This window comes from Topomyia yanbarensis, chromosome 3 (genome assembly GCF_030247195.1).
Source record: "Topomyia yanbarensis strain Yona2022 chromosome 3, ASM3024719v1, whole genome shotgun sequence".
Lineage (NCBI taxonomy): Eukaryota > Metazoa > Arthropoda > Insecta > Diptera > Culicidae > Topomyia > Topomyia yanbarensis.
In genome coordinates this window covers 425,231,067-425,256,655 of record NC_080672.1, presented here as the reverse complement: position 1 = coordinate 425,256,655, position 25,589 = coordinate 425,231,067, and the positions used below count along the sequence as shown (strand labels likewise).

Here is a 25,589-nt window from a genome sequence, read left to right as displayed (position 1 = left end):
GCAAAACAGGCCCGAATTCAACTGTTTTACTGTTTAATGCAATAAATATTTGGTCAAAAATTCTGACGTAAACCAGAAATAAAAATATAAAAAGTCTAAAATCACACATATAACACCAAAAAAAGTCTTCCCACAATCGTAAATAAAGTGCCATGAATTCTGCAACAATCACGTTTTTACATTTCAAAGACCATGAACAAAAATCATGTGTTTTATAATTATGCTTAATTCACCTTCAGTTGCGCCCGCGTATCGCTTTTTTTAGTTGAAATATTTATTTTTGTTTTCTGAACTTCAGTCACGGTTTCCACAACATTTTTCAAAAAACCAAAGGTTGACTCATGATTCTATCAGTAGATTTTGGAACATTAGCACAAAAATTAAAATATTCTGGATATTTTCTCGTGAACTATTTCACGAAACTAGGAATTTTATTCAAGAATCCATTCAAACTTTGTGAACTAATTCGCGATTCCTTATATATTAGTCACGATCCAAGATCCGTGCTCATGAAATAGTTCACAAAATCATAAAATATTATTCATAAACTAGTGAGCTGCTTCACGATTCCTTGTGTAAAAGTCACAACTGACCATGCGTGTCCGTGAAATAATTCACGAAATCATTAAATATTCATGTATTCGTGAGCAGTTTCAATTTCATGCAACATGGGAATGAAATTTTCACGAGAACTATTTCACAAAATTTGGAGCATTATTCGTGGAATTATTTTTGTTCCATGCACTTTTTCATGAAATGTCCAGCTGCTAGCGACCAGTAATAACTACGAAAACTATTAGCATCTCGAACATCATTATTCATTTGATAAGGATTCAAAAGTATGTTCTAGAATAAAATATCATGACAACATGAACAGAAATTATGAAAATCAAGACAGAGTTCCTGAAATTATGAACACAAATCACACACATGATTAAAATATCAAAAATTACGACTAAGACTCTGAAATCATGAATATGAATCACTCTACTCTTGATTAAAATATCACGATAACAGAAATAACGGAAATCGCAACTATGATCCTGAAATTATGAACATAAATTCTGCTAGTCTGAAATAAAAATACCGATAGTAAGCTCATGAATAAAATAGCACGGTAACGTGATGAGAAATACTTTTGTAAGTTTATGAACGGATTTTTCCGTGCACATATAACCCTGCATATAGTTTTGGTTGAAATTCATATGCCTAAGACCCGCCGTGTTTTTACAATATTTTGACTGCGTCCCAAAACAAATTAGTAGAGCAAAATTGTCATATTAGGGCATTCATTTGAAATTAAATGAAAATTAATTAATTCATTTGAAATTAAATTAAAATTAATTGATATGTCATCAGGGCCGTAGCGAGGTCTTCTGGTGCCCTTGGTATACAGTATTGCGCCCCTTTGGTGGTTTTCTTTTTCAGTTAGACTTTCGACCAATAATTTATTGTTTATATAGAAATGGTACACTTATTCTAACTTAGTTTATAAAGTAGATGGAGATTTCAGCGCTCTCGTAAGGCTGGTGTCTTTGGCGGGGATCAACCCGGTCAACAACAATGTGTAAAATTAAAAGTATAAAAACTGCAATTATTTCTTGTCCGATGGATGGATTAAATTCTATATGTTGGTGGTGAATCATTAACTGCCTTATCCACTACAACTTGGGGGTCAATCGGTCTGCCGTCTCCCGCGTCTACGTTCATGTCCTTATCGCTACGACGCCGCTAAGTTTTTTTTAGCGCTGATCCTTTTTTTTAATTTTACGATATCGTTAAATGCCCATCGCTTTTTTGACGTTCATGATCGGATGTTCTTATTGGTTTAATGTTCTTGAGAGTAATTATTGCTTATCAGTCTTCTTCGGCCTTGGCTGTTTTGTTAGCTGTGCTGGTTGTTGATTTGCAAGCATTTGGTGCAATTGTTGATGAGTGAGTATTTGTTACTTTTTGATCCGCAATCAATATGTTAGTAACCATTTGTGGTTTAGCATAAGTTGACTGCGTGCTGGTGTCTGTTGTAGTAGATGAATTCTCCGTAACTGCTGTGCAGGGTATTCCTTGTTGTGGCATCTGACTGCAGAACTGGTACGTATGGTTCTGCCCCGAAAGTGTAACCAGCGTTCTGTGATAGGACGAAGTTATTTTGTTTATTAGGAAGTAGTCAGTCAAAGTATCGTTAAGTTTGCTGTTTCTTCTATTATAGATAATTACATAAAAAGTTTTCTGACATGACAAAACCATTTAGAATGAGTCTCTTGCAGAATCTTAGTATTATTATTATTTCCTCATACAACGTGCAGAAAAAGCGAGATACACCGATAGAAAATTAAGCAGAATTAGCACACCGCACAGTGGGGCGAAACTGAAAAAAGACGGTCAAAAGTCTTTCCTGAGTTTCACAGATGTTTTCATGCTTCGATGTCTTCAGGAAAGTTTCCTAGGACTACATCCCACATCTTTTAGGACAAGCACCTTAATTTTTCTTAAGGTGCAAGTATCACTTAAAAAAAATTTTTTAGCTCGGCGACCAAAAAATTTTTTTTGGTACGGAATCTTATAGAAAAATTTATTTTGAGCAACTTTGATGAATGTATCTGCCATCTATATATTTTTCCTTAAGAGATATGGACGTTGCACCTTAAAATCAATGTTTCAACTTTCTCTTCTACAACTTAATTTTTTCTACATTCGTATATTCTAGAAAGTTGTAGATACTGTCAAAACACACAACTTTTCTGAAGACTCCAATGATGTATGACATGTGTATCGGGATTTAAATCGATTTTTCTTTAAAAAATACTCTTTTTCATTACAAAATTTCTCAAAATTGTGAACTTTTGTGAACCAAAACTCAGCATGATTAGATTCGTCATGTTATTTAGTATATGTAAGCGAAGTATAACAATCCGGACTTTTCGGGTTTTTAGTTTTACTACATTTTTATACTGTATAATGTATGGATATTTCGCAGTATCTATAGAACGGGCGTTAGAAAATCAACACTTCACAATACAGAATACTAAACTCAATGCAAAATATATCTTCTATTATCAACAATCAACATGTAAAAAACAATGAAGTGTATAAAGCACTTATTATACATTAGAAGTATTTTATATTGAACTAGCCAATACCCGCCGCGTGTTGCTGCGACTTTCAACGAAATCGGAGTAAAACACAATTTGTTCCGAAGCGCCATGGCAGATAATCCCCAAACACGCTCCATAACAAATGTCTACTACGTATAAATTTTTAGGGCAATCGATTAAGCCTTTTGGGAGTCCATAAATCACATACATACAAACATTGACTTTTATATATAGACTAGCTGACACCCATCGCGCGTAGCTGCGACACTCTGCGAAATAGAAGGAAAACACAATTTGTTTCAAAGCGCCATCTGGCGGGCAGATAATCTCCAACTAATAGCACACAAACACGCCCCATACCAAATACCTACTGTGTGCAAATTTTTACGGAAATTGGTTAAGCCGTTTGGGAGTTTATAAATCATATACATACAAACTTTGACTTTTATATATATATATAGATAGATAGATAGATAGATAGATAGATAGATAGATATATAGAAAAAGATGACTAAAACTATTAATCTTGCAAAGATTATATAATTTTGGTATTATCCCTATCATCCTTCGTTCCAAAAAATTAAGTTACTTGAAAATCCACAAAACGCAAGCTCTGAGAGTAATCCAGAATGATATTTGCTTCTTTTATTTTTAATAATTCACAATAAAATATTCATATTACTAATGCTATCAATAATTGGATTGCTGTTAAGCGTGTAATGTACCCGCGTAAAAAGCAATTTGGGCGTCCTTCTAATGTGCTTCATACACTTCATTGTTTTTACATGTTGATTGTTGATAATAGAAAAAATATTTTGCATTGAGTTTAGTATTCTGTATTGTGAAGTGTTGATTTTCTAACGCCCGTTCTATAGATACTGCAAAATATCCATACATTATACAGTATAAAAATGTAGTAAAACTAAAAAACCCGAAAAGTCCGGATTGTTATACTTCGCTTACATATACTACATAGCATGACGAATCTAATCATGCTGAGTTTTAGTGCACAAAGTTTCACAATTTTGAGAAATTTTGTAATGAAAAAGAGTATTTTTTAAAGAAAAATCGATTTAAATCCCGATACACATGTCATACATCATTGGAGTCTTCAGAAAAGTTGTGTGTTTTGACGGTATCTAAAACTTTCTAGAACATACGAATGTAGAAAAAATTAAATTGTAGAAGAGAAAGTTGAAAAATTGATTTCAAGGTGCAACGTCCATATCTCTTAAGGAAAAATATATAGATGGCAGATATATTCATCAAAGTTGCTCAAAATAAATTTTTCTATATTCCGTACCAAAAAAAATTTTTTTGGTCGCCGAGCTAAAAATTTTTTTTTAAGTGATACTTGCACCTTAAGAAAAATTAAGGTGCTTGTCCTAAAAGATGTGGGATGTAGTCCTAGGAAACTTTCCTGAAGACATCGAAGCATGAAAACGTTTGTGAAACTCAGAAAAGACTTTTGACCGTCTTTTTTCAGTTTCGCCCCGTTGTGCACCGGTCGGAAAAATTTCATTCAATTTTTATTCAATTTCGAAGTAGAAATATCATTAATTTTATTAAGCTTTGGTTTTTATGTTTCGAATATATCGCGTCAGTAACTAACACTATCTGGGTATTTAGTTGGACGATGTATCTAAACTAGGACCAAAATTAGCACTAGTTAGACACAAATGCATCCAAACAGCTCATATGACACATATGAACGCCTATACATGGTGCTAGTTACTGACGAGATAAATTAGAAACAGAAAAATCAAAGCTTAATTTATGTTAGGTCGTGTACCCTTAACGCAGACATTGGTTTAATTCAATTACCCCTTTTGGGAATTAATATTGCATAATAATTTCATATAAAACGCAGAAACTAATTTTCAGAAAATCTTTACAAAACGTTGCGGTAAACCAAAGTTTTCCATCCTGTTTTGGGTAAAGCCTTCAATACGGAGCAACAACAGGACTTTAAAGTTTTGTAAATTTTAAATATAAGTTCACTGCAATATCATCAATGCGTTGTTTGAAGGGGACGAATGGGGCATTTTCTCGGAAGACATTGTGAAATCATTAACGCTAGGTATTTGAAGGCGACGGACGGAGACAATAAGTGGAGATCGGTTTACTGGGCCGACGATTTATTGCGAAATACAACCCACATCCACTCCGAAGGTTAACAAGGTTCGTCATCGAAGACCCCGTTTTCTCGTTAAAAATCATACATGTTGAACTTCGTCGAATCAGATCTGATGCGCTTCCCGATCAACGATATTTCGCCAAGTAGTAGATATCTCGAAAATCCACCCAGCTAATCTCAGATTTGTGATTGCCTGTCTAAAACGAGCATCCGGCATTACAAGTATTTTATGAAGGACTGGCGTGCCTACATGCCCACCCACAAAGTTGAGATCGACGGTGTAGTTACCGAATCGAGTTTTTCATTTGTGGATCTACTGAAGCTTCATGGGATTGTGTGAACCGCAACCGCATAGGACTGCTTTGCCTATTTATGACATGTTTGACATATTCGACGGTTATTTGTACCGATCGTCATGCATTGCATTAAATACAAGAAAAATGGGCCATTGTAACCATAAAGCCCGGTGTGGTAAGAGCGTAGAGAATCATTACGAGGATTCTTGAATTAGATGATTAAACAAGTTAAAAAAACTATCGCTCTAGATGGCCAGCCTCCCTTAATTCGGTTGAAAAGATAATCGTCTGTTCACTAGTCTTGATACGTAGAGATTCTTGTCACTCACCCCATCATCGTACAGCAACGAGTTTTCGTCCGTATGCCTCCATGGCTTTTTAACGTCATAGCATGCTTTGTGCTGTTTTTTTTCTTTCTACCATCCGAGAAAATCCTCTTACATAAGTACATTACATGCACACTCTACTCCCTGTGTGCTGTGCGGACGGACCACGGCAGTGACGAGACCGGTTTTGGCTTGGCTTGCAAAAACAAACAGCAGATTGCTGGGTCTTATTTCCATTCGCTGCCCATAAACGATTACCTGCAGGAGCAGCAATGGTGTACACTGAACAATATGCTGATATGGTTCTGGGAAAGAGGAAAAACTGATTTCAAAGCTATTTATTTGTGCTGAATTCTGTGCTGCTTTTTCTAAGGTTTTGTCGATTTTTTTGTTGGGCTATTAGTATTTTGTTTTAACTTTAAATTTCAATGGTATTGTAACTCACTTTTCTGTTTTCACTTTTCTTATGTCAAATTTTTAAAATAAAGAAAAAACAAACTTTTTAACTGGACTAACTGAGAAAAAAAGTAAAATTTCCATGCGATGTGGTATATTGTTGCAGTAGTTGAAGAACCATCAGAATTAGCCTAGTCCTGCATTGAAAATTCTTGCGGAAATATGACTTTTAAATATTTCAGAAGTTCTGTAAATGGGTTCACTGAACGAACAGCCGCTGGAGCTCAAAGACGGTCTCGTTATACTTTCAGAGTTACATGCATCAGCATGGAAGCCTCCGCTTTCTTAGTTTTCTTAGAACCGTTTGATGGTATGAAAATGAATTAATTATCAGAGGCTTTGGCATTCTTCTGAGAATTTTATACAGGCAGTAACTCAGAATATCGAATAAATTGATATCTAAAATTGGCGGAAGGAAGCAGGTACCTAATCTGTAAAGCATCCTTTTCATTCAAATTAATAACACCCTCGTTGGACAACAATGATTCCGATTTTCGACACTCCGGAGACAAACTTCCCATTCCAACAGCTACAACCGTCAACCCAGAAACCCCCCACCCATTGATCCCATATTTCCCTCCGCGACCTATCCCATCGAATCAATTTGATTTCATTTCACGCGCGAAAAACTAATTTCCCCTGTCCCTCACCGAAAACACTTCGCCACCAATTAACTCACCTTCCGGGTCGGTCCTGCTTTTTTTTCTTCTTGGCAAATTTCAGCGATGGCTTATCACACTCGGCCAAGCGGTTACACGAGACGAGCCGGCTGGAGCTGCTGCGGAACATCACCGAGCTGATGAGTCGTACCTTTCCATCGCAGTTCGTCTTCCCGGTGCTCGGTCACGAGGACGGTAGTCCAAACTTTGTGCAGCTGGGTGAACTGTGGCGCCACTGGTTACCATCGGAGGCACTGCAGACGTTCGAGAAAGGTAAGCAAGCGATACAAACTGACGGATGGATGGACTGACGGACGGACGGGTGAAAGGTCTAACTTACTTTGAAGGTGAAAAGAAGGAGAGAGAGATTAGAGTAAAGTGAATATTTGATTCAGAAAGTTGTTCCTGTCCTCTGGGAAGCTGGATTGGACTCGTCGAGATTTGTGTGCAGGGAAAGACACCTGTCCTCGTGAAACGTGCCAGTTATGGTAAAAGTGGCATCAGAACGGCAAGAAAGTACAAGTAACACAATTTGCATAATTGTGTTATTGTGCTTTTCTGCCTCGATTCAAGTGGATGATTGCTGCCATCTCAGATGGGCAATCGTTCCGAATGTAGTTGACGATAAACTTCTCACCGACAGCGTCCCTCAGGTTGGTCGTAATGGAGATACGAATGTTTGTGGGTGTGTGTTTTTTTTAAGAGACGAGTTTTTCAACAAATCGACTTTGCACTTGACTCTACTATTTGATTAACAAACCGAAATTTATTCTACACTTCAGAATCTGTTTAAACAGTTTGTTCCCTCGCTTCTTCCCCCAGGCGGTTACTACACAATCGAGCAGACCAAGAGCCGCCTGCGGATAATAGCTTTAAACACCAACTACATGCGCCACGACGCCAAATACTCGCAGTCGCACTCGTCGGCGGTGAAACAGCGACCGGATGGGTCGATCCATTATACCGGTGGCATCGGTCACGGGTACGATCGGGACCATCACATGGGCCTCGGTAAGCACTACCATCGGGACTATAGCAGCGTGCCCGGTGGTGTGGGGAGCCCCGGGGGTTATCCCGTGTACAGTGATAGAAGGAATAGCTATAGCAGCAGTAGTATCGTAGATGGCGGCGGCAGCAGCAGCAGCAGCAGCGGCGGCGGCAGTAGTGGAAGCAGTAGCAGCAGTAGCAACGGTGGCCACGTCAGTGCATTATCGGGATCAAGCAGCCACGAGTCGGAGAAGCAGTGGGAGTGGCTCGAGGATGTGCTAGCGAAATCCAGTAGAAATAAAGAAACTGTAAGTAGATTTGCTGTCTTTCGTGTCAGAATTTTGTGATTCAAATAACATGGTTCGATTTTTATACCGTGTATTGAAATTTTTAGCTTAACTTCAGCTTTAGTTATCAATTAATTGAATCCTAGGGTAACATTGCGCATTTTAAAATTGTTTACTTTTCTTATATTGCTCATAAAATAGGTTACAGAAGACGCTTAAATTGTGAAGATGTTTTCCAAGCTGGAGTGTTAGTGGTTTTAGGCAAAATGTTGTCTTGATTGGCTTGAGACAACTCTATCACTTTTTTGGTACAGTCACGTAAGTTTCGAATAAAGTTGGAAGAAATGACTATATACGTGCCCTATGGTAAGGCAGTAATAATTTTTGTAAGCACTCCTTTTGCCTAATTTCATCTCCCACATGTCTATGGTACCTTAGACAAACACTCGAATAACAATCCAATTCAATCTCCCGCTGACTGGCAGTGTTTTATGGAAGAACTTTGCTCGCACTTATTTATTAGTATGTTTTTTGAAGGAACATTAAATTTTGTTCCGTCCTGTGCGATTGCCATTTAAAATCTTTGCTCACGGAGAGTCCTTAAAGCAGCGAAATCGAATGAGTGAACACACCTTCGATCTTAACTTTGTGAGCGGGTATGTAGACGCGTATGTAGCTCTTCGTGAAAGGCTTACCGCGAGTAACATCATTTGCTTGCTTAAGATAGAATTTTACAATTCTAAGCTCATCAGAACAAACTTTCAATATATCTGTGACGGGTGTATATTTCTGTGCCAGTTCATACGAAATATTTAGAAAACTTAGCGGTTCATCTTTGATTTGAAAGATCAGATATGGTCCGACCGAGTTCAATGTATATGATTTTAAATGGAAAGTCAGAGTCTTTGATGATGCACCTTGTTCGACATCCATTATACCACCTAGATTTTATCGGAAGAGTGCTAAAGGCTTCGAGTCCTGCGCAAAGTGCAAACGTATAGAATACACAGGAACAAACAGAAATTACGAGAGATATAATAAACTTAAAAACAAGTTAAAGATGTTTGTTTCAATGTTGAACCATGAAATGTAGAATATGTTTGATTTGGCAAAGTTGTCTAGAGCATACAAATTGATGTTATTGTCGAAATGTTTAAAATGAAATTAAAGAAAACATTGTAATCAGCGATGTCAATGAAAGAACAAAAACAATAAAATCGAAATCAATAAAATTAATGAAATCAATTAAACATGACTTGAATCACTTGAAACTTCACATCAACACTCAATGCAGTCAAAGCGGCCTGTAGTTATATCGCCAATAGTCGTATCAATGAGATCTAATCCACGTCTGGTTGAGCTGGTTAGGCGATTCTCGAATAATCTCGAGCTTCACGCTTCACGTAACTTCCAAGTTTTAAATCTGATTTGTTCAACCATTTTTCTCAGTAACATTCAAACTTCGTTAATAGATGGGCAAAAAGGGGGGAAAATTATCACTAAAACATCAAACGTTGAAATAGACACGAAGTTATCAATGCATGGAAACAAAATTTGACCTTTTTCCGTTTGTATTTTCAATAGATTTTTTTTTAGTATTCTTCTTCAGGGTCTATAGCTAAAAAATATCCTTTTTTAGAAATATTCACGACACATTACGAATGTGTTTGTACCGGTTCATATGGTAGAGAGGGACAAATCTGTCTTTGCCATGAGGCATGTTGATAGACTTGAGCAATTCGTAGTGAAGTTGCCTAAGCTCGACTCCTGCTAGCAGAAGACAAAAGATTCGTCCGTAAGATTTTAAGCCGGTTTCCAATGACCCTGCCACTTCTAGTTTTCTGATCTAAATATTTCACATAAGACGTATGTTCCTTTGCTGGCGGCGAACCGGTAACGTTTCCAAACTTTTTGCCGGATCACCAACAGATGGCCGATGCAAATTGAGGTACGTACTGCCTCGAACTGACGCGAAACGATTTCCCTTCAGTATTCACCCGCTATAACTATGTGTGGCTAAGGTAACATAGACTTGCACCCAATGTTGGGTTCAAATCTTGAACGACCGAATGGCGCAGCCCCATCTCCAAGCGTAATTGTTATGGCCGTTCTCTTTAGACTGGTTAATTAATTGGACTTCTTTTTCACTATAGGTCTACCGGAACTCTTTCTGCTTTTTGAACTGATAAGCACTCTTACTAATGAATCATTACTTCAGCTTTCTTTTCTGTAGTTATCGACAAACTACACTCAGATACGACTCCAACTCAAGAACAAAAAATTTCTGATCATATTGAAATTTTTAGCCATTCCGTACACAACATTCGCAACTGAGTGTTTCAGGTACAAAAAACAGAAAAAAACAGAAACGTAAAACAGAAGGCCGGAGGTACAAAGGAAGGTCGAAAGGAGAAAAAAAAGGGAAAAATGAGGAATGACCCTTTTACATGAAATGATAAATAAAAAATAAAAAAATAATACTTAACAAAAATCACAACTTAAAACAAAACTTTGATTTTAATTGATGTTTTCCTTCTTTATAGCATAAGCTGTTCTTAAACTGATGCACAGTGCTCAAAATGATGAAAATTCATGCCTTTAATTATTTTGTTGCTAAACTACAGGGTTTTGAGTTTTGGTGATTTCAGACAAGTTTTTAGAGTTATTAGGGCGAATTTTTTGAAGTAGACGATCGTGTTCCAAAATGAAGTATAAAGGCATTTCTGAAATATAACTTTTTACTAAAAGGAGATAGGCAGTTTGAGTCTTCAGCAAAGTTGTAGAGAATATTATTTTTAGTAATGTAACTGAAGATACTAACTCTCTATCTACAGCCGATTCGTTGTAACGAGAAGTTTTCGTTAGCACCCTTTAAAAATCTGTTTTTTGGAAATAACTTTTGTCATATTCATTTCTCTACAACAGTATTCTCTGCAATGTTTTAGATATTGTAAAACGCCACAACTTTGTTGAAAATTTTATGACGCTCAGAAGCTTATATAAAGAGTTAGAGATGCTTCTTTGATGTCATATTTCTAGGCCAGTTTTCCAAAAAAGTTGCAAAAATATGCAGGTGATATTGTATTATCTTGAACGTACTATCAATCTACTGCAAAGTCATGAAGGAATGGTTAGTATCCGTTGGTATCCTAAAATGTTGTGCGTTTATATTCTATTCAATCTTAAATAATGGGAAAGTAGCAATGGTTAACAATAGAATGTTGATGATCTAGTTATCTTATCCCCTTTCGAGGAACTGTTGTCTGCGTTGTTATGCAAATTTTTATTTGTATCGTCCTCGGTTTTACTCGAAAATAGCAACAACTTACGTTTACTAATTTCGACGACAAACAGAATCGCTAACTAATAAACGGCTACATGAAAATGCTTGAAAAAAAACAATAACTCATTAATTGATTATAATAACTTAAATAAAAAACTCAAATGCTCGCCGTTTCATTCTTTTATAACATTCTTGGATATTAACAGATACTAACCATTTCTTTAGGATTTTGTAGTAGATTGTTAGTACTTTCAAGATAACATTATTTCATTTGCATATTTTTACAACTTTTTTAGAAAACTTGGTAAAAAATATGACATTTTTAAACTAAAACAGCTTTAACTTTTTCATAAACATCGGATCGTCTTAAAATATTCAACAAAGTTGTGGGTTTTTACAACATCTAAAACATTTTGAAGAACATTGTTGTAGAGAAATGAATACGACAAAAGTTATTTTAAATAAACTAATTTTTATGGGGTTCATTGGAAAAATTCTTATAACAACGAAACGACTCAAATCGTCTATCTCCTTCCAGTAAAAAGTTTCATTTCAAAAATGCCTTTACATTTCATTATGGAACATGGCCGTCTACTTCTGAAAATCTATCTTAATAACTCCAAAAATTTGTCCTAGGTCACCAAAACTCAAAACCTTATGGTTTAGCCGCAAAATAATTAAAGGTATGAAATTGCTTATTTTGACCACTGTGCGCTAGGTGGATTTAAACAGGTTTTTGTTTGTGAAATGAACAAAACCATCTTTTTACAAAGCATAAAAATGCTCGGATCCGCGTATGAACCTATTCGTAGCAGATTTACGAATAAAAACTCGTAATAAAAATGAAAAAGATACCATAGATCTACGAATGATTTATCATATAGGGTAATTTGGGGAGAGATGCCGCACATTTCTTAAAATCGATCATGCATCAAAGCAAACTATTCAATATTTGATATAATCATTTTTATAAATTGCGACAAGTTTCGAAAATACTGCGAAATGGTTTATGTCATGAAAAAAAATCATCAAATTACCATGAACATTTTTTAAAAAAAGGTTATTGCGGGAGAGATGCCGCATGCGCGGGTGAGATGCCGCACCATGGTCACAAACTGAAAAATGGTGAACAAAAGTATTTTTAGCTACCGTTGATGTTTTTGTGATTAAGGATCTTCAGCTGAGTTTCATGCAGTTTGATTACAATAAAAAATAAATCGGCCAGCACCTGCATTGTTCTTAAGGGGGTAATACCATTTCTAGAAACATTTTTTTATTCAACACTTTAAACATATTTTTCTTTTGCAACCTTGTGTAAGGGTTCAGTTGGAGTAACTTAATTAAGGGTTCTATTTATTTATATGTTTATACAAGCGATATATTGGTAGGGGTTCCTTAAAAGCAGTTTTTGGTTGTTTCTTCCAACAATGCATGTATATTAGGGTGGGACATAAATTAGATTCCAGCTTCGAGTAACTTTTTAGATTCCATTTGGGTCCTAGAACAACTGAGCAATTTCTTAGCTGCATCCCTGAAACTATATTTTTGCGCCCACTGTTTAAAGTTTACATGGGATTTTGTATGGGAAAATTAACTTTCACAAAATAATTCCTCCAGGAGTCGCCCATTTCTTCCTAAAATAAAACGTTATGTGGCTTGTATAGGAAATTTAACAAAGAAACAAAGTCTCGAAAACCACGAAACGATCTGACGCTTGAGAAAAAAAGTTATTAAGCAGAAACCGATTGATGCTTTGACGATTGATAAAATATTCATTTTTTCTAGTACCACTGCTTTTGGTTGTTCAATTATACACAATTTTGTTTTAATGTTCTCTTAATGTGTCTCCAAATCATTTATCTATACTGTTTGGCCACTTCCCAAGAGTTTTTAAGGGATAAATTGAGGCTTATTTTGTACATAAGAAGGAAAAGTTAAAAAAAATTGTATATAATTCGACTATCAGCAGCACTGATGCTATGAAAAGTGAAATTTTCATCAATCTTCAGGACATCAATCGGTTTTTACTTAATAACTTTTTCCACAACCATCAGATCGTTTCGCGGTCTTCTAGACTTTGTTTCCTTGACAAATTTCCTACGAAAATCAGACATCCATTTATTTTTAGGTGGTAAAGGATGACTGTTGGAAGAATTTTTTTACAAAAGACGATTTCCTCATGCAAAATCCCATGTAAACTTTAAACCCTGGGCGCAAAAATATAGTTTCACCGATCGAGCTAAAAATTTGCAGAGTTATTCTGGGAGCTAAATGGGACCCAAAAAGTTACTCGGAGCAAAATTTTATTTTTTTCATGTGACCATGTCCCACTCTAATGTATATAACTTTGGTTTATTCTTGAAAGATTCATTTTAAGGAGCATCAATTCGTCGAAATTTTCATTTTATTCCCCAGATTTACATCACTACAAATCAATGCGTTAACTAAAATTAGTGCCTGAAACTTTAAAGAATTAACCGAAATAACTAAAACTTAGATACATATCGCCCTTTTAAATATATTGATAAATACACTCATATTCCTATATGTCACTGTGTTAGGTCCGGTAGTTTGTGGATATACCTTATTAATAATCTATACCTCACCCAAATGATCATATAATGATATTTCGAGGTGAAAAAAATGCATTTTAGCTACGTATCCTCCGCCATCGAATGCGGCTCTCACCCACAATTTTGATGCGGCATCTCTCCCAATTTTATGGCAGAGATGCCGCACGACGACATTTTCCTCAGAAATTATGGGTGACCGTGCTCATGATCAGAATGCCTTCCAAAAGGTCCCAGCTATTCAACCGATACATGATTTACCAAAAAATATTAAACAATTTAAAAAATTCTAAAAAAAAATAATTTAAAATATTCTGATACAATACACTGAAGAAGGCTGCAAGTCGTAGCCGAAATACGTATCTGTAACAGAAAAGTGCAATTTTGCATTTTGTTCATCATAGTGGAATTAAAACGGAAGACAACGGTAAAAGTGTTTAATTAAAAAACGAAATTTTAATGCGGTACTGAAAAACTTTCGGCAATCCGTGATGCAACTGGACGCACATAATCATTAATAAAATTTTTGTTAGTTAATAATAAGGATTATTTTACATCTCCAGTGTTGTAATTCTTCGAAAGCCTAACTCACAATAACATATTACCGTATAAAAGTAACCTTATATACGAGTTATAGAAAGTGCGGCATTTCACCCGACGCGGCATCTCTCTCGAAATTATCCTATATACGATAAATTCGCATATTTTACAAAAAAATCTATACCATGTCTATTCGTAGCAGATACATTTTCTTAGTGTTCTTAAAATAATGTTTTCTATCGTTTGTTTGTTGTTTTACAAACCTTTTCAACATTTTACTAACGTGACCATTTTGATTTTCATTTACTTATTTATTTATTTATTTTTACATTTGACCTTCGTAGTCTACATGAAACACTGAATGAGGAAAAGCCCATTTGAAGATTAGATCTATCAAATGCGCGTTAAAACCTCATTATCTTTGGCATAAACATATTATACATTTTATTGCACATTACATTGCATTGCATTACATAACATTTCATTGCAATACATTTCATTACATTGGGTTGAATTTAGTTATACATCTAACAAATAAAAATAATTATCTAAGTTACATCTAAATACACTAATTCAGTCGTTTAAGCCTATTTGTGATAGATAGAAGTCAAAATGTTCATAAACTTTATTGAAAACACTACACATCGCCCTTATGGATTCGTTCTGTTCATAATCAGTACTGTGATAGTTAAGTCGTAAAAAGTCCCATGATCTTAAACTTCTGGCGGGCACATTTATATTATTCTGCGAGAGTATATGTAGAGCGTTGGTGTTTTGTTCTAAGAGGCATTGTGAGTAATTGTAAATTTTACACAAAAACTTAATTTTGAATTGTATCAAATAAACTTTAAAACTAATTAATTGAACTACCAGTACACGGAAATTTTTTTTCCCTAAATCGTGAATAAAGTGCCATGAATTCTGGAACAATCACGTTTTTACGTTACGAAAACAGGACCATGAACAAAAATCATGTGTTTATGTTCAATTTCCCTTCATGTTATAATTATGTTCAATTTCCCTTCAGTAACGCCTGCATAACGCTTTTAATAGTGGACACATTTGTTTTTGTTTTGTGATCTTCAGTCACGGTTGTCGCCATGTCACTACCAAATCGATTTTTCGTACGTGAACTAGTTCACAACTTCATGAATATTATTCATAACACCAAAGGGTAACTCATGATGTTGTTCATAGATTTAGGAACATTAGTTCACAAAATCAAAACATTCTGAATATTTTCTCGTGAACTAGTTCACGAAACTCGGAATTTTATTCATGAATCCCTTCAATCGTCGTGAACTAATGCATTATTCCTAATATAGTAGTCACGATCCAATATCCATGCTCGTGAAATAGTTCACAAAATTATGAAATATTTTCCATGTATACGTGAACTGGTTCATGACTCTTGTAGAAAAGTCACGACTGACCATTCACGCTCGTGAAATAGTTCACAAAGTCATCAAATATTGATCATGTATTCGTGAACTAATTCATGATTCCTAATATATTAGTCACGATCCATTATTCATTCATGCTTGTGAAACAGTTCACAAAATCATGAAATATTGTTCATATATTCGTGAACTAGTTCATGATACCTAACATAATAGTCACGACTTACCATTTATGATCGTGAAATAGTTCACGAAATCATAATATATTATTCATGTATACGTAAATTGGTTCATGATCCCTAGCATACGTCTGACAATTCGTGCCTGTCAAATAGTTCACAAAATTTTGAAATATTATTCATGGATTCGTGAACTAGTTCGAGATGAACGCAACGCTCACTAAAAAAATTGATAACACACACTCACACACAACGAGCCTTTGTTAGTATTTGGTTTCGTATTAAATTGCTGCTTACGAATCTCACAAAAGATCCCCTTCTTCTCCACCTTACACCATACATGCCCCCACCCATCCATCATATGCAATCTCTTCGGAGCTGCTGTACTGCACTGCATTTTGTTTTGTTCAATTCTGACCTGAAACTTCTAGTAAAAAAAATCCTACCTTTAGATTCCTAGATTAGAGCCGACAAACATATTCGCTAAAAACACCTCTTACCAACCCGTACCATGACGACATGTACTCGCTGACTAGTGTAATGGCATATATACGCTTCACACTAACGATGAGTGAAATAATATCGTTTGGCTCCCCACCGCCGCGCCGGTATTTCAGTATCGACATTGACGCCTTTTGCTTTGTACCACTTTCCCGCTGTTTATTCTATTTGTATGTATGTGATGTAGCCTCACTAAAAAAAAGCTAACGGGTAGCCTCTGAACCCGAATTGACAAACATCTACTCGTTAAAACGCCTACTTACACCCTAGGCTATATCGCACATGATGGGTATCTGTTCGAATGAGCTATATAAACTTCTCTTCACTGTAGCAGCGATCATATGCGTGACAGAATGGAGACGTTGGTATGTGTTCTTCAAGTTTTCTCTGTACTGTGCAGTCAACAACGTGTAGACAAAATATTTGTCTTTGTTTTGAAAAGTTTAGTCAAGGTTTCTGCCATGTCACTACCAAATCGATTTTCTGTACGTGAACTAGTTCACAACTTTATGAATATTAGTCATAAAACCAAAGGTTAACTCGTGATGTTGTTCATAGATTTAGGGACATTAGTCCACAAAATCAAAGCATCTGGATATTTTCTTGTGAACTAGTTCACGAAACTCGGAATTTTATTCATTAATCCCTTCAATCCTTGAGAACTAATTCATGATTCCTACTATATTAGTCACGATCTTGCATCCGTGCTCGCGAAATAGTTCACATAATCATGCAATATTTTTCATTTATTCGTGAACTAATTCATTTCTAGTATAGTAGTCACAACGGACCATGCGTGCCCATGAAATAAATCACAAAATTATAAAATATTTTTCATGTATACGTGAACTGGTCCATGAATCCTAGTATAATAGTCACGACTTACCATTCATGCTCGTGAAATAGTTCACAAAATCATCAAATATTGCTCATGTATTCGTGAGCTGTTTCATGATACCTAACATAACAGTCACTACTTACCATTCGTGATTGTGAAATAGTTCACGAAATCATAAAATATTTTTCATGTATTCGTGAATTGGTTCATGATTTTTAGTATACGTTTGACAATCTGTGCTCGCAAAATAGTTCACAAAATTATGAAATATTATTCATGGATTCGTGAACTAGTTCATGATTCATAGTACATGATTTACGTGGAATCATTTTTGTACCATGCACTTTTTCATGAAATGTTCAGCTGCTAGCGACCAGTAATAGGTACGAGCAGTAGATATAAGAAAACTATTAGTGCCTCGAACAGCTTTATTCATTTGATGAAGTTCAGTATGATGTCTTGTCACATGTCAAAATGAAAAGTAAGCTCTGTAATAAAATATCAGGATAACGTGAACAGAAATTACGAAATTCGTGACTAAGATCTTGAAATCATGAACATAAACCTAAGAAAAGAATTATAGTAAATAATACGATTCATATTTTAGTTAGAAAATTTTAGTTCCATCTGTGACCGCATAGATGGCGCTTACACTAACTTTCCAACGGAGCGAGATAGAAATAAGGTATCTTCTACAAAGTTGTAGAAGAGGCATTTTACAGTAATTCTCCCGAACATCTCGATATTCTATCTCTCTTCTTTGAAAAGTTAGTATTGGCGCCCTCTATGCGGTCACAGGTGGAACTAAAAATTTCTAACCAAGGTATAATTCGTATTATTTACTATAATTCTTCGGAACATACTATTGAGCTAAACCTAACGGTTATTTCAGAAAAATGCATAGTTCGTAGGAATCGAGTACTTATACACTAGAGTGACAGAAAAAAATGACCCCCATCGGCCCACCCCTGAGTCGATTCCTAGTCCCACCAGGAGTGTCTACTCCAAATTTGAGCCAAATCGAACAAGTCTAGCTACCGGACCAACGTGCTTGAAGTTTGTATGGGATTTTTCGACAATTTACATGGAGGAAACCCTCTTGCTCACATTTTCGCCGCTAGGTGACACTGTATACATCAGATTATCACCAAAAGTGAAACTTAAGAAGATAATTTTATTATCTACAACTTTGTTGAAGACTGCAAAGCGATCCGACTCCAATAGGAAAAGTTATTAAACTTTTAACGAAGTGATGTCTGAGTCAGTTTTGCATGGGGCCTAGCAGTGCATGGTAGTGTATCAGTACTAGGTTCTAACAAACTAAACATTTTTATGGAATAATGGTTAGATCTAGCTGAATAGTATGTTCGGAAGAATTGTAGTACATAATACGAGTTATGTTTTGGTTAGAAAATTGTAGTTCCACATCTGACCGCATAGATGGCGCCAACACTAACTTTTCAACGAAGACAGATAGAAATTAGGTGTCTTCTACAAAGTTGTAGAACAGGAATATTGCAGTAATTCTTCCAAACATTTCGATATTCTATCTCTCTCCGTTGAAAAGTTAGTGATGGCGCCATCTATGCGGTCACAGATTGAACTAAAATTTTCTAACCAAAGCATAGCTCGTATTATGTACTGCAATTCTTCCGAACATACTATTCAGCTAAATCTAACCATTAATCCACAAAAATGTTTAGTTTGTTAGAACCTAGTACTGATACACTATCATGCACTGCTAGGCCCCATGCAAAACTGAGTCAGACATCACTTCGTTAAAAGTTTAATAACTTTTCCTATTGGAGTCGGATCGCTTTGCAGTCTTCAACAAAGTTGTAGATAATAAAATTATCTTCTTAAGTTTCACTTTTGGTGATAATCTGATGTATACAGTGCCACCTAGCGGCGAAAATGTGAGCAAGAGGGTTTTCTCCATGCAAATTGTCGAAAAATCCCATACAAACTTCAAGCACGTTGGTCCGGTAGCTAGACTTGTTCGATTTGCTTCAAATTTGGAGCAAGTACTCCTGGTGGGACTAGGAATCGACTCAGGGGTGGGCCGATTGTGTTTTCAAAAATTCATTATTTTTCTGGGCAGTCTATTATACACAGCCATGCACTGCTAGGCCCCATGCAAAACTGACAAAACAATTAGTTCAGGTACCCAAAATATGCTTTTTGTCTTAAATTTGATTAGCAGAAAATAAAAATATAGTTAAGATTTCTAAAGTGCTCTGGCCAAGTTTTTGCGTACGACAAACGATCAATTTTCCGGTTGAGAGCCATTTAGAATGACAATACCACATATAAGTCTTCAGAAAGCTCAAACGAGCTGACCCTGAGAGGAAATAGACACGCCGGGCAATAGAAAAGTTTTAATTTTTACAACACAATTTGTTTCGTAATTTGCATTCTGTTAAGACTTTTCTTCTTGATTTTTGAAGGAGAATTCAACAGTATAAATTTACTCAGTTTTTAGGTCCAGGCTTTAATAAAAATGCGTTGACATAAAGTATCCCACTAAAATCTATAGAGATCTCGTTTCATAACTAATCTAATCAATTTCGTACCTGCTCGTTCGGAAAATTAATTTATTGCAAAGTTGCGACAATGCTATTAGAGACAAATGCTCCCACAACAAACACTGTGACCGGTTTCAGCGGGATCCTTGCATCGGTACGCGAGGAAAATCGTCATTGTTCTCGTCGTCGTCGTCGTCGACGGAAAATGTGCTCCATGTGTCATCGCCCGACATCCTCTTTCAGAATATTCGCCATGTGTGAAGATTTTCCACAGAGGTACAGGTTCGGAAATTTCCCCTGTCGGGTGGAAGACGGAGCTGGAACAGCTCTTCTATCCCAACCCTAGTATTTCCCAAAAGAATGGATCTACCCATTATCCCAAATAAAACCCATTCCGAAAGGGTTGCTATTTTTCCAGCCGGCCAAACGAAATCAGTTTCCAACCGAGAAGAATAGCCCAGAAAGCACTATTTTTATACCGTCGAACCATCATCGCACCGTTCGTCTTCGTCTGCCTTCCAAATAGGAGAATAAACTGAGCATTATTGTGAGTAGACTACATGTGTAGCTTTTTTGCTTGTCTGGACGATGAGTAAAATCGGTTTTCCTCCGGCAGGGGGAAGGAAGTTGTATACTCAATCATATCGTTTACGTTTGGAAAAACACAGCAAATTTTGTTTGGCAGCGCTCAATCCGTGATTGATTGATATCGAGAAGGGTTGAGCATCAAAAGGATTCAAGAACGGGTGAGACGATCCCTTTTGCATTTATGTGTATAAATCGAGAGGGATACATTGTTCATTCCTGCGTATTTCAATTTCAATTTGGATTATTTTATTTTATCACCAAAGAGACATCTCACACTAAAATAGTCTGGGTTCTAGGAAAATTTTTGTTTGTGATCCGGTTTATCCGATCAAAAAGAACGAACTGTATGCATACCAAAAGTTTCAAAGCTTACCATGGCACAGAAAAGGATATAATTAATTTCACTTCCATCGACTGGAAAGCCTTAGGAGTGCGTGTGCTCACCGGCGAACAATCCCAGCGCACCAAAAAACTTTTATCAATATTCTCTCATTCTTTTTTTAGGGCGTTCCATCCTCGCCGGCTTCATCCTGGAAATCAAAGGATTGTTTGATTTCCCGGGACGTAATAAACCCTAACTGTTGAGCTTTAGTTACAACAGCAGCGTCCTCCTTTCTGTGTCACCATCATCACAATAAAAATAAAACTTTTCGCACTATCGCGCGGTGTGACGATGCAGCTCAGTGTACACACAGAAAACAACAGCCATTCGGAAGTGATTCAAAAAGTTAAACAAAAAAGCACTCCTTTCCTGTTGTAGTAGCTTTACTGCACGTCACACTATTAAGCATGTTGCGGGAGGGGCGGGTACCGAGGAAGCCGAGAGCGTAAAGGCAAAGGAAAGTAAAATTAATTAAAAAAGTCTTACGGCAGAAAGTTCCGACTTGTATAATCCCACGTCCTGGGTTCTGGCGTGTTTTTTTTCTTCTTCTTTGTTCTTCTTCCGTTCGTTGGTGTTTGGGCTGATCCGTCCTTAGTCGGGTGTAGGTACATAGTGGAGAAGATTTTTTCCCGTTCGTTTTAAATCTTTCCGGACAACTAGCCAATTTTGTTGCTGTTCAGTGGTGGGTAAGATTTTGTATGTGTTTGATTTCACCGCTTGGCAGTCCCTGGGATGGATGGCATTAGAATTTGTTGGATTCAACTTTTTTCTTCTTTGTTTGTTTGTTTGATTACCATTCCGGGATTTAGGGTGCAATGATGAGGATAACCCTTTCTGTGTAATTGTATCATTAATTTCTTTTTTGTTGAGTTTGTTTGAATTCGGAAAAGAATAAGCTGATCTTTGGAATCGGTTTAAAATGGGAAATTATTTTGGAACAGGAAAACATTTTTTAAATCGTAATCCGTTTTGATATGTATAACTAATTTGAATTTTGTGACAAACCTTCTTCTTTAGTTTGAAGAATGGTAGCCAATGTTTCATATCGTAAGAATTGTCGTAAAAGTAAAAAAAGAAATGAAAAGCGTGTGGAATGTTAAAATTATACCTAACGTGGTATAGGTTAATAATCGTTAAAACGTTAGCCATATTTTCTTATCAGGCTAAAAAGCGACTCGTCATGAAAAATTGGAGCTCAGCTTTTAGGCAAATGTAGAAACTCGAATACATTATGATACATGCTTGCCTTTATACTTCTTTTTGACGTTATCGATTTTTTCTTGTCGTGAACCTTGAAAAATTATATATCAGGTGACAAATTAATGTATTTTCTTTCTATTTCCAATACTCTCAATTTCGTGAAATAGTCCCCGTGGAAATTTCATGACCATTTTGCATGAAATTGAAAATTATTAGGGATATCTTCGAAATATCACAAGCACGCAAGATATATCCTAGCTCAAGTACTAGGAACCATGAACCAGTTCACGAATACATGAATAATAGTTTATGATTTCGTGAACTATTTCAGGAGCACGAATGGTTTAATTTTTTTTCGATTTAGCCTTAAATTTGTTTAGTAATGATAATGGCATTGTAGAAAAACTCTTCAATTTGGGCGGCACCAATCCGGCGTGTTTGTATTCGGAATCGGGCAATCCAGCAACAAGGACAAGCACAAAACGACAACAATACGTCGCTGTTGTGCTATCTTATGACATACGCCATTTTGGGGTAAACTGAGTTAGATATGCCACATTACTTGTCTGAAAAATCTCTACAAAGTGGCGTTTTCAAAATTTTGAAATTCTACCTGGTTACGTAGATATAGCGAGAAACAAGATGAGAAATTATGAGTTTTTGCTTCAAATCACTGTATCTAGGGATTTGCTCAAGTTATATTGAAGTTTCAGATGTTTTTATGTGCAAAAATGTCTGAAGAACACAATGGCATAAAAATTTTCAAAAGAAAAATACACGAGTAGTGAGAAAAACACAGTTTAAGTTTTGAACTGGAAATATATCATATTTGGCAACACTGTAACCAAAAATAACTATTTTTACTAGATTCCCTGACTCATTTCCATTAAAATGCATCCCACCAATTCTTTATAGACCAAATAAAACCAAAGATATGAATAAAAATTAAAAATTGATGATTTTTTTCTATGGAAAATTTTCCATGCACGATTATGACACGTCATACAAATTTTGTCATTAATACACGTTTATGACACGTGTAAGTGCGACTTTTGTTTACATTCATAGTAAAAACTCGCAACATAGTCATGTTTTTTTGACAATAGACACAGACGCGAATATGTGTCGATAGTAGTCGCGAAATAAACTGCTTCAAAAGTGATGTTCCCCCGTCCTTAGGCAACCGATAACCAGTTGATCGCGTTCCGGAGTGCTCGTGACAGTTTTCGCACGTTTTATCAAAAGTGTATCTACGAAAATTATACGGATTTTATCGCCATCAAAAGTCAGCTTGTAACCCGAAAGTTGATCATCCATTGTGTGTTTTGCTCGATCATAAACAGCCGTCGACGCTACTACACACACCGGCACTCTCGCTGTTCATTTTTGCTTGTTTCGCTTCACACGCGATGACGAATCTACAGCGCACTCCTCCTGCTGTTGAAGGCAGCATTCCAATAACGAAAAAGCGAATGCGAATTGACGACCAAAGCTGGGACAACACGGGTGCAACTCCAGTCACCTTGGATGGAATGATGAAGGTGATGATGCAACAATTTACGGAAACCAGAAGCCTCATCGACACAGTGCGGAACGAAATTAAAGACGTTAACAACAAAATTGATGCAGTGAAGACGGAATTGAAGAGCGATATAAAGTCCGTTCGAAATGAATGTGCAGCAAAATTTCAGCATCACGACGTTGCGTTAGAATCGCTACACAAGAGGGTGGAAAATGTATCCAACAGAATTGGAGCACTGGAAAACCGAAACGAGCTCATAATAAGCGGCATCCCCTACAAACCTGGCGAGGATTTGAATTTGACACTAAAGGACATAGGACGGCACTTAGTAGTGAACGACAAAACAACCAGTATGGCAGAAACAAGGCGCATGAAATCTGGCAGCAACATGAACAGCGACGGTCTCATCGTAGCCGAGTTCTCACTGAAAGCAGCGCGAGACGAGTTTTACAATGCTTACCTACGGAAGCGAGACCTGAAATTGAAACACATCGGAGTGGATTCTGATCGTCGCGTGTACATCAACGAAAGTCTGACCACCGAAGCGCGCAAGCTAAAATTAGCAGCACTACATCTGAAGAAAATGGGTAAGCTGGCATCGGTGTACACCAAGCAAGGAGTCGTCCATGTGAAACCTGCTGCTGGCGCACCACCGATTACGATACGTTCTGAAAAAGAACTGGATAAATATTTGTAACTATGCTTTTCGTTCACTTTTGAAGTTTTCGTTTATATGGTATTGTCTAAAATTTTTGTATTTGTTTTTGTATTTTTGTATTTGTTAAGTTAAGATTGTATGTCAGATATTATAGTTATATGCTCCTCCGTAATTATGCAGCCCTCTAGAAATTGCTTTCCTCACTACATTTAATGCCTCCATCACACAACCACACCTCCACGAACAGTCCGGGAGCAGTGCTGAATGCCGTTCTAATTCCTGGAAAGCTCAATATTTGCCATGGAAATGCCCAGAGTCTATGTGCGCGCAAATCAAGCAAACTAGATGAAGTTCGCAATGTTTTGTTTGGCTCCAAAGTCGAGATAGCATGCTTCACCGAATCATGGCTAACCACAAAAAACAGTGATACTAGCATCGGCATCGCTGGTTACTCCGTCATGAGAAACGACAGAGCATACATGCGCGGCGGAGGAATTGCTGTTTATTACAGAGAACATCTGTCTTGCTACAAGATCTTCAATACGGTGCTAACAGCAGAATCGACGGATAAAACTGAATGTTTGGCTTTGGAGTTTCGATTGAGTGGCGAGAAGGTACTACTGATGGTAATCTACAATCCTCCAGAAAACGACTGTGCACCTTTTCTGGCCGATAAGTTGGCTGATTTCGCTATTCGCTATGAGACCATTTTTGTAATTGGCGACTTCAACACTGATCTGCTTCGTCCTAGCAACAAGCGTGAGCGATTTGAATCAATGCTCTGCAGTCACTCGCTGTCATCCGTTAGTGAAGAACCGACATTTTTCCACGGTGGAGGGTGCTCCCAACTTGATCTGTTCTTAACCAATAGCAGTGAGAAGGTTTTGCGGTTTGGCCAGGTTAGTTTTCCCGGGTTGTCGCACCACGATTTAATTTTTGTGTCACTTAGCTTTGAAATCGTTCGCCCATCCAGCCGGCACACTTATCGTGATTATGTGAATTTTGACCCACACGCTCTGGAAAATGCCATACTATGTATTCCGTGAAATCATTTCTATGGAATAGTAGATGTAAACAATGCTATGGAATTCTTTAATGCAAACATAAAAACGGTGCACGACTCGTGTATTCCTCTTCGCGTCAGTACCTCCCGCCGGAGA

At 36.7% G+C, this 25,589-nt stretch overlaps 1 protein-coding gene across 2 annotated transcripts in view; it reads left to right on the top strand.

The window, feature by feature from the left end:
• LOC131691160 (acid sphingomyelinase-like phosphodiesterase 3b) overlaps nucleotides 1–25,589 on the top strand; it is a 331,188-nt gene that overhangs the window by 215,055 nt on the left and 90,544 nt on the right. For both annotated transcript variants that reach the window (XM_058977361.1, XM_058977360.1), the window contains exons 5-6: nucleotides 7,034–7,242; nucleotides 7,792–8,264. In XM_058977361.1, coding sequence (XP_058833344.1) covers nucleotides 7,034–7,242; nucleotides 7,792–8,264 — 682 coding nt within the window. The remainder of the gene's footprint in view (nucleotides 1–7,033; nucleotides 7,243–7,791; nucleotides 8,265–25,589) is intronic.